Genomic DNA, 10,682 nt, shown 5'->3' with positions numbered 1-10,682 from the left:
GTTTAAACTTCTTTTGTTAAAGTTTGATGGTGACGAACCTCTTAAGATTCATTGATTATATATGTGAGTTGTTAATTATTTATTTGTCTTAGACACTTTCAATTACTTTCCATCTCTCGTTTCTCCACCCTAGTCGTATGATACCTGGTCTAGTTATCTTTATCCTAGGCCGGGCTGCGATAGATGAGCTCTTGCCGTTGGGCATTTTTTTACAATATTTCTTTTCAACTTTCTTTGTTCCTCTTTAGGGGAGGTAAAATCAATTCTTGCCATTGGGCATTTTTATTCAATATTTTTCTTCAACTTTTCTTTGTTCCTCTTTAGGGGAGGTCAAGATGAGCTCTTGCCATTGGGCATTTTTATTCAACAGTGTTCTTCAACTTTTCTTTGTTTTTTAGGGGAGGTAAAGATGAGCTTTTGCCATTGGACATTTTTATTCAACATTTTGTCTTCAACTTTTCTTTATTCCTCTTTAGGGGAGGTCAAGATGAGCTCTTGCCATTGGGCATTTTTATTCAACATTTTTCTTCAACTTTTCTTTGTTCCTCTTTAGGGGAGGTCAAATCAACTCTTGTCATTGGACATTTTCTCAACATATTTTTATTCATCTTTAGGGGAGGTGAAATCAACTCTTGCCATTAGGCATTTTCTCAAGATATTTTTTTTCCTCTTTAGGGGAGGTGAAAATCAACTCTTGCCCTCGGGCATTTTTCAGAAATTTGACTCATCTTTAGATGAGGTGAAGCCGGATTTGCTCTTGGGCAATTCAAAGATTTTATTCTCCTTTAGGTGAGTATATGATTTTTGGGTGTATACCCTACTCCCCCGCTGGTAACATGTGAAGAAATTAAATGAACATGTGAAGAAATTGAATGAACATGTTATGAACGGAGTTGAGTTCCTAAAACCATGCATCTATTTTATAGTTTAACACATATGCGGAAGTTGTGCAGCTTCGTATTAATGTAAATTCATGTTTCAAATCTAAGCACATACACAGAAGTTGTGCAACTTCCAAGACAACATTATAGTTTCATAAATTCCATCAAGATCATATAAATCATGATTTTGTCCAAATAATAAAACATAACATATCTCCATCATGCTCACATGCTCCGATAAGATCATGTAGTGATAAATTTTAGTTCTGCGAAGTACATGAATCGCCACTAGTTAGTGGGTTACCTTTTCATATTGTGATGTTTATCATATTTGTTCAAGTCTTTCCTCAAAATTTGTTTATCATGTGCTGTAAGAATTATTAAGCACAAATATTAGTAACAGTAGACAATTTGAACTTAGCTTTTGAGGAGAGCGGAGCGATGCTGTTTTGAGAACGGTCAGGTTTCGAAAAAGGCTCGTCGAAATTTATATATATAGCAACACGATTCTATGAATAAACAGAACGCTTCCTCGTCATTGCGTGTGTATCCTTCTTTGCCAAAACCCAGAGAACGGCGGAAGAAGACCTCTCACCGAATCTCAGTGATGGCGCAGTTACCCAGTGGAAGAAAAGCTAGGGCATGATTTAGGGCTTTTGGATTTCGCAAATCTGGATTGGAATCTTCGAAGAGAAGAGAGAGATCGGGGTTTATGGGAGAATTTAGGGCCTGATTACTTTGGTTGTGTGTATTTGAATGAGCTCTGGCCTTGCTGGCGTCAAGAGCCGGTGGCGGCGTTGACTGGTCGTCCACTAATGAAAGAGGGATTGCGGGATTTCGTTGTATCACCGGAGGAATTGCAGATGTACCTGGTTTGGGGGAGAATCGTTAAGAATTTCTTAGAGGATTGCTGAAGAACGTAGGGGGCATTATTGGTGTTGGATTTTCGATTGAAGGAGAGGATTTTGGTCAAAGATTTTAGGGAGAAAAGAGATGAACGACTATTGTCACTGGCAAACTGAAGTAATCCCGTCGGAGAATATGAGATATTGGAGATTTTTTTTTTAATAGCCCAAATGAGAACCCATGATGCTACCGGAAAAGATGAACAATTATTTTGTGATTTTTTTTTCGATGAACAGTAACCGAAAAATTCATTAATCTCACACGGCCACGCCTTAGCTCAATTTCCCACAGATGGTGCCAGTTGATGAGTAAACTCACAACACATCAAGGTAAAACGATAAATGAAAGAGAAATGAGATAAAACCTGAATACCAAAGACAGTAGAGAAATTGAGAGAACTCTATTTTGTATTAATTTTCTGGTTGAAGATAGAATGAATTACAAATTGACGATGATTCCTCTATTTATATGGACAAATTACAAAAACGTGTATAAATGTAAAATCTACTCTTCACGTACTTCGCATGTAACCTAACCTCCCCGTTGCAATCATCTCCTCTTATTCCTATTGTAACTGATTCTTGCAACTTTTGTCGGGGTTTGAAGACTGAGGTGTGAAGGCTTCATTGATGGGAGGCTGTTTATGAGTCTCGAGATTCTGCTGAGCTTCAATCAAACGTTGCAGCAGCTCCTTCAGAGCACGGACGTCTTTCTGAGCAATAGCCTCAAATTTGATGAGTTTAGCTCGGGCACGGCATTTGGCAAACCTCACTCTGACCTTGGCCTTCCTGAGCTCGGTTTTGAATCTCAACTCTGGCGTAGGCCTACAGGCTCAACTATGTTGTCCTCTTCTTGGCTCAACTATGTTGTCCTCATCTTGGCTCAACTATGTAGTCTTAATCTTGGCTCAACTATGTTGTCCTAATCATGGCTCAACTATGTTGTCCTAATCATGGCTCAACTATGTAGTCCTCATCTTGGCTCAACTATGTTGTCCTCCTTCTTGAGCTCAACTCGGGAGCCCTTCTTATGTGAGCCCGTGGGCCTGACTTTAATTATGGGCCCTTAAGCCCATCTTTAGCCTAGGGTGTGTTTGCTTTGACGTATAAGGAAAGGATAAGCTACATTTACCACCTTATACTTCATTTTCTTTGATGTATAAAAAAATTCGATCAAGTTGTATAATTTTTCAGGCAGCCCCTTATCTCTTGGGAAATGGATAATTTTCTACCTAAGAGAGGGTGGTATAATTTTATACCACCTCATAAGGAGTGAATAAATATATTATCATTCAAACCAAATAAGATAAAACAAATGTGATCCCCATTTTAAGCAATATGTTTATCCCTCATTATATTATCCCTCTATTTAGAGGGATAAAAAAGCAAACACACCCTAGGAGTATATGTTATGATAAAACACATTGAACCTTATATATTTGAATATTATATATTTAGGCAGAAAATTGGAATTTATTGGTTGATGCAGGATTTACTCCTCATCAATAACCATTGTGAATGTTACTGTAGCCAAGAAACACACATTTTTGGGATCTAAATTGTAGTTTGTGGGTGGTGGACGTTGTTTTCCACCAAATAATTCCTGCAATAGCTAAGAATTAATATAGTTAGTAGTAAGCAGGGTCGAACCACAGGGAACGGGTAATTGCAATCAATTTCCTAAAGATCTAATTTTTGGTGTAGCCACCACGCCTTAAAGTGATAGAAAAATTAATTTACTAAGAAAATAAATAAATCAACGAAAATCACACTAGAAATAAATCAAAGAAAAGGTAACTCGGCTCGAATAAATCCACATTAATTTAATGACTCTGATCATCGACGCAAAGATTAATTAATCCCTATCAACCAACCAGTTATAGGATACCGTGAAACGCAACGGACGTACCCCAATTCCTACTTACTGTATCGATAAACAGCTGGAGACGCCAGACCTGTTTATTTCCCTTATTAAAATATAACCTAGCTGGAGACGTCAGACCTAAATTTAATATTCTAATAGCATTAAGAGGAAGGAACCCAGTTTAGATAAATTATCCTAGATACGCTAGTAATAATTCATCCACCAATTTATTCCTACTACGAACATGATAGCTTTATCAGTAATCAGCCCTATTCCAACAATTACGGATTGGGGGAACCAATTGACTGTAATCCAATTTAACCTAAGTTGATCAGGCTTAAATTAAATCAGAACTATCTTTAAACCCTAAGAATAAATCGAAATCAATAGGAATCAATTATATGAACAATTAGGTCTCACAGATTATTAAATCAATACTTCATTATTCTCGCCGAATTAAGAAATTAGCTACTCATAATTAAACTAATAACAATCAAAGAAATAAAAAACAATCATAAAATAATCGAACATATAATAAACGAAATAAGCTAAATTAAAACAACCAAATCACCAAACTAGAATGATCAAAATCGAGTTCTGCCAAGCTTGTGTGATTCGAAAGTCAACTCCACCTTCCAACAAGTCTCGAAATTGTCCACTTAAAAAACTAAGACTAAGCAAAACTAATTAAGTCTAATGTGTATTATCCCCCTATGCTAAGTGGCGGCTGCATCCTTTTATAACTAAGGGAATTAATCCCTTATTTTACCTACTAAGCAGCCGCCCATCTCCAAATATATGGGCTGATCGGCCAACACCAAAAGAGGCCCAAAAGAGTATTAAAAAGAGTTTTAAGGTTTAATATAATCTAAAATAAATAAATTCAAGTCTAGCTCTCATGCATCTCCAAAAATCAACAAACGCTCCCTCAAATTCACATCTTCTTGAGCTTTCTTCATCCATGAGTCTCCAACTCCGATCCATGCAATTCCTGCGCCAAAACACCACAAACTTGGATAATATCAAATAAAATCACACAATAAATAACATAAATCTAGACAACTAATTCACACACATCAGTGGGAATTATAGAGTTTTAGATATGAGAAACAAGAGCAGCCAAATACATGCAGGTAAGAGTAGTGAGGGAGTTTAGTAAACAAGAATTGATGGGGAGATTTCATATCTAGAGAGGTTGTGGGAAGACGAATGATGAGATATGAAGCAGATTCAGAAGCATGCCTGGTGGTCGTCGTCTACCACCAAATAATTCTTGCAATATCATACCAAGAATTAAATTAGTATAGTAATAAGCAGGGTTGAACCACAGAGAACGGGTAAAAGCATTCAATTTCCTAAAGATCTAAATTGGTGTAGCCACCACGCCTAAATTTTGAGAGAAATATTAATCAACTAAGGAAGAAAATAAATCAAATAAACAATTACTAAAATTCAATCAAAGAAACGTAACTCGGCTTGAATAAATCCGTACTAATTTAATAACTCCGTTTATCGACGCAAAGATAAATTAATCCCTATTAACCAACCGGTTATAGGATACCATGAACGCAACGGACGTACCTCAATTCCTACTTATCGTGTCGATAGACAACTGGAGACGCCAGACCTGTCTATTTCTCTTATTAAAATATAACCCAGCTGGAGACGCCAGACCTAAATTTAATATTCTAATAGCATTAAGACGAAGGAACTCGATTTAGACAAATTACCCAAGAACGCAAGTAATAATTCGTCTATCAATTTATTCCTACTATACGAACATGGTAGCTTTATCACTAATATGCCCTATTCCAACAAAAACGGATTGGAGGAACCAATTGACTGTAATCCAATTAAATCTAAGTTGATCAGACTTAAATTAAATAAGAATTATCTTTAAACACAAGGAATAAATCGGAATCAACAGGAATAAATTATAGGCTCAATTAAGTCTCACAGATTATTAAATTAATACTTCATTATTGTCGCCGAATCAAATATTTAGTTACTCATAATAACAAAATAAAACACAATAAATTCAAATAAAGAAAACATAATAAATAATCGAATAAATTGAAATAACAAGCTGTTACCGATAACACCAATCAAACTTGAAATCTAATATAATAAATCTAAGCTACGAAAATAAAAGAAAACGAATGAACAAATCTCTCAAAAGAATTGTTTTCTTCTTGCTGCCAAATCTCAAATACTGCTGCCAAGTCTCGTGCTTCTCTCCTATTCTAATTACCTAGCCGCTAAAGATCAAAAGTGTCGTCCCAACCTAATGCTCAAGATAAGTCCCATCTCTCCAAAGTCCTCTTAATTTAAATTGCCGTCAGTTAATGGGCTAAGAGAAAACATAATTAATCTCCTAGCCCAACTAAAACTTTTGTGGCTAATTTAAATTAAATAATAGTTGTATTCTTAAAGTAGAGACATTTATGTACTTGTGTAAAATCCTTTCCACCAAAAGATTAACTCTATAATTTGAGATCTTCCATAATTGCACTAAAAATCTCTTATTTTTCCTCTTGCTTCCACTCAACTTCTTTGACATCAATTCTTCAATTGCTGCACCAAAAACCACCTAAATATGTATATTAAATTCCATTAAAGCATAAAATAATCCAAGATTATGAGCAACTAAAATACACACATCAATGCCATCAACAAGAGAGAGAGGAATAGAAGCCTAACTGAGAAGTGTAAGGCCTACATCTACTATATGTTGATGTTTGCGTTCTACCCTACTATCTTGAGGATGAATGTGGGGACATGGATATTGAAAGTAGACTCCAAGATTTATGAAGAATGGTACTAATTTTCTGTATTCCCCACCCCAGTCAGACCTAAAGGTTTGAATAGTTGTATTGAATTGATATTTTATCATGGTAAAGAACTGGTGAACTACAGAGCAGGCCTCAGATTTAAGGTGAGGGGATATATCCATGTGTAGCGAGTGAAATCATTTATAAAATGAATATAATACATATAACCTTGATGAGAGGCTAGATGAGAGAGGTGCCCCAAAAGTCTAAGTGAATTAATTGAAAAAGTTTGGTGGTTTTAAGAGGCCTAGAGGTATGTGAATTTTGATATACCTTTCTAGTGGTACTTGCATCACAAAACTGATGGAAGAAGATTTTACTGGTATACATGTAACATTTTAAGAATATGAGAGAGTACTTTGAAGTGTGGATGTCCTAGTTTTTGGTGCCAAACTTTTATTTCATTTATGGAATTGTTCACAGTACAAGTAGATAAGGAATTACATTCTGTAGAAAGAGCAGAATATGAATTCGGAATTGAAACTGAGGTTTTTGTAGTATGAAAACAAGAAGATGCATGAACAGAAGATACACCAGTAGGTTGAGAGTAAACTTAATTGGACATGTCAATCTGATAGAGTCCTTGTGGAGTCTCCCCTTCAGTAGTGTATTGTGGTTGGTTTTGTCTTTCACAAGGCAATAAGAATCATGAAACTTAAAAATCAAATTGTTATCTTTTGTTAATTGTGAGATGCTTATTAGATTCTTTGTGATTTGAGGAACATATAGGATGTGACTAATGAGAAGAGAGGATTTGGTGTGAGAGGATGAATTAGGTAAGATATGACTGTGACCAATAGAAGCAATAGGTATAGTCTTACCATTTCCAATAGTGAGAGCCTCAGTGCCATTGTAAGGTGTATAAAGCTGTAGATTGCTTAGGTTGTTGGTGGCATGATTGGTGTCTCCACTGTCAACAAACCACACACTTTCCTCCTTATCAAACTCATACTCAGGAGAGGCTTGGTTGCCACCAAGACAAGCCTGAGGATTTGAACTATTTGTTGAGGTTTATGCACCAGCATTAAACCTCTTATAACATTTTAATGTTACATGTCCTATACGGCTGCATAACTGACACACAATAGGTGATTTGCCAGAATATTTGAAACTTAATTCTCTTTCCAATCATGCCGCAGCCACTAGTACTGCGATCACCACCACCTTAAACATAGTGAGCCATAGAATCTGTGATAGAATAATGAGTTTGTTGGAGTCTAATTTCATGAGATTGTATATTTTAGTTCCTGGAAAGGAGGTTCAAAACGATACATCAAAGTGACCAAACCAATTCATATTCTGAATGGAAGCCATTGTGAATTGAATCTCCGAGTTGATCATCGTCTAGAATGATACTCCCTCCGTCCACGAAAGAACTTCCTATCTTTCCTTTTTGGGACGTCCACAAAAGAACTTCCTACCTTTTTTTGGACTATAACCCACTACTTATAATCCTCTTACTTTTCACTTTTCACAACTCCCAATATTAATTATAACACTTTTTCACCACTCTCAATACACTCAACTACCTTTTATTCACTCTCAATACACTCAACAATATTTTTTCTTAAAACTCGTGCCACTCCCTCCTAGGAAGTTCTTTCATGGACGAAGGGAGTATTACAAATGGTGCTATATTGATCAGCATAACTGCACATTTTGAGAAAAATATTCATCTATGGACATAGAACCTTTCTTTTGTGAGTGTAGCAGCTTTTTGAGTTGAAGAACACGAGCTCGAGATTGTGATTGGAATAGTTGCTTGAGAACTTGCAAGATCTGTTGTGAGGTGGAGCATCGAACAACATGACCTAGCATGGATTCACTAATGGAGCGAGGCAAGCATCCAGCTCATGAGGAAATGATCTTTTCGGATCCATTGATAGTAGTCAGGATTACAAACTGGATCTGTATATGAAGAAGAGAAGAGAGGAAAGGGAGCTGCAATTGTGGATGATATAAAATCATCAAAACTGTGAGCACGGATAGTGGAGAGAATTTGAATACGCCAAAACGCATAATTGTTTCGATCAAGCCGAAGAATCATATGATGTAGGTTCAACAATGAGAGTGGAGCGGAAGAAGTTGCCATGGCTGTGAAGAACAATTAGGATTGAGCTGAAAAAATATGAAATCTCCCAAATAAAACTTGCTCTAGATACCATGTTAAGATAAGCTAAGCTGAAGCTTTAATTGATAAAGAACTGAAAATGATTTCATTGATATTGATTGAATGAATACAACTGAGTGACAACGGATCTATATACAACAGAAATGAAACTAACAGACTAAGTGCTCGTTTGGTTCAAGTAGAGAAATGGAAAGGGAATGGAATCAAATAAAGGAGTGGAACGGTAACAATAACCATTATTTTTATTGAGTGTTTGGTTTAGCAATGAAAATGAGTCATTAGTAAGGGATTCTCTTTCTTTTGTTTCCCCTCTATTTTGAGGGGTAACAAATTGGGTGATTGTGTTACCCTTAAGTAAGGGTAATGATTAACTCATTACACAAACCAAACAATAAGTAATAGATTCAATTAATTGAATCCATTTCCAACCTCTAAAAACACACAACCAAACGTGGGCTAACTCCCTAACTAATATCTGTTGACCTGACAATCTAACTAACTCTTAGCTGTAGATAAACGTGGCAATTTAACTGACTCTTAAATATAGGTCAATAATTTCAACTAGCAAATGCAGGAAAGCGATCAGATGTAAGTTTATTCGTGACTGAGTTAAAAAAAACCATGCTGACAAGTGAATCATGTCATATTACTTTGCTTGACATTTAGTGCAATGGCGGAATGCTCTGTTCGTTGTTAAAGAAATTATTGGGATCAACCACCGATTTAATTCGAACGAGACGATGGAAATTGTGCTTGAAATATCTCTTGCCCCAAATGCTGTTAAGCAAAACTTGTCTCAATGGGGAAGCTAGCTATAAACAGTATTGACTGTATCCAGCTCACTTCCGTGCAGTCTTCTCTCACTAACCCCAACTCGGGGAAGCTTTCTTGCATCAACGGCAGCAATCTATCGACCCCACCAAGAAACAAGGAGAAAAAAGAAGCAATAATAGTCACGTTATAGCTGGATTGCGTTGTGTTTGTCCTGCTTAACTGGATTCCAATGAATAAATCTTTGTTCAATTTAGGAGCTGTGTATTGCCAGCGGTGAATGATTTGAGTTGCATTCTGCTCCAGCGTCCTGCTCACTCTGAAAACAGTGACCCTTTTTTGGAACATCCACCAGTTGTACCTTCCATGCAAGAATTACACAGAAGCTGCCGCCGCCGCCGCCTCTGATGGCCCAAAACAGATCTTCGCCCATTGATTTTCTGTCGAGAATTCTGCCTTTAGCGTCGACTATTTTGGCATCGATAACATTATCTGCAGCCAGACCATATTTTCTCATCATTGTGCCATAGCCTCCTCCACTTATGTACCCACCGAGGCCAACGGTTGGGCAAAGGCCGGCAGGAAACCCAAGAATCGGACTTCTCTCCGCGATCGTGTAATATAACGAACCGATGGTTGCGCCAACTCCGACCCAAGCCGTTTTTCTGTCAACATCAACTGTTGTGTCACTAAGATTGATCAAATCAATGATCACGAACGGGAGTTGTGCTCTATAAGAGAGTCCCTCAAAGTCATGTCCACCACTTCGAGTTCTAATTTGCAGCTTAGTCTCTTGGGCGCAGTGGATTAAAGGTGGGATTTGTGATTCGTGTTGTGGGGTGATGATGATAAGCGGTGATGAAGTAGGATCTGAGGCGAATCTCGGATTCTGGATGGTTAATTGCAAGATAGATGAATAAGAAGAGTTGATTGGGGCGTAGATGTTGTTGGAAATGGAAGAGTAGTTTGTGGAATTCTTTGTGCAAACATTGAAGGAAATTATCAGCATAAGATGATGCTTGGGAGCACGAAATGATGGCAAGAAGTATGAAAGTGAGAGATAAAATGCTCGGAGCTTTCATGATTATCTGATTGTGGAAACTAGTTTCATCCAAGTTCCATTTATAGATTTTACTATCAATAATTGCATTAGATCGACGACTCGGTATTATTTATTTATTTTTATTTTATTGTAAAACGGATACCAAAATATTTAGTTGGCGTGCCAGACGAAGCTTAGTGGCTTATTTGGTATTTTATACTTAATTTAAATTTTCAAATCTCAACTTCAAATTTTTT

The 10,682-nt window shown here is 36.8% G+C and overlaps 1 protein-coding gene across 1 annotated transcript; it reads right to left on the bottom strand.

The window, feature by feature from the left end:
- Window positions 1–8,771: 8,771 nt before the first annotated feature.
- Window positions 8,772–10,459, bottom strand: LOC131026392 (berberine bridge enzyme-like 18). The gene is given in 2 exon segments (XM_057956262.1): window positions 8,772–9,716; window positions 9,718–10,459. Coding segments are annotated over 2 exon segments (999 nt in total). The 5' UTR covers window positions 10,393–10,459; the 3' UTR covers window positions 8,772–9,392.
- Window positions 10,460–10,682: the final 223 nt, after the last annotated feature.

This window comes from Salvia miltiorrhiza, chromosome 5 (genome assembly GCF_028751815.1).
Source record: "Salvia miltiorrhiza cultivar Shanhuang (shh) chromosome 5, IMPLAD_Smil_shh, whole genome shotgun sequence".
NCBI classification, from domain to species: domain Eukaryota; kingdom Viridiplantae; phylum Streptophyta; class Magnoliopsida; order Lamiales; family Lamiaceae; genus Salvia; species Salvia miltiorrhiza.
This window is presented reverse-complemented; position numbering and strand designations above follow the sequence as displayed.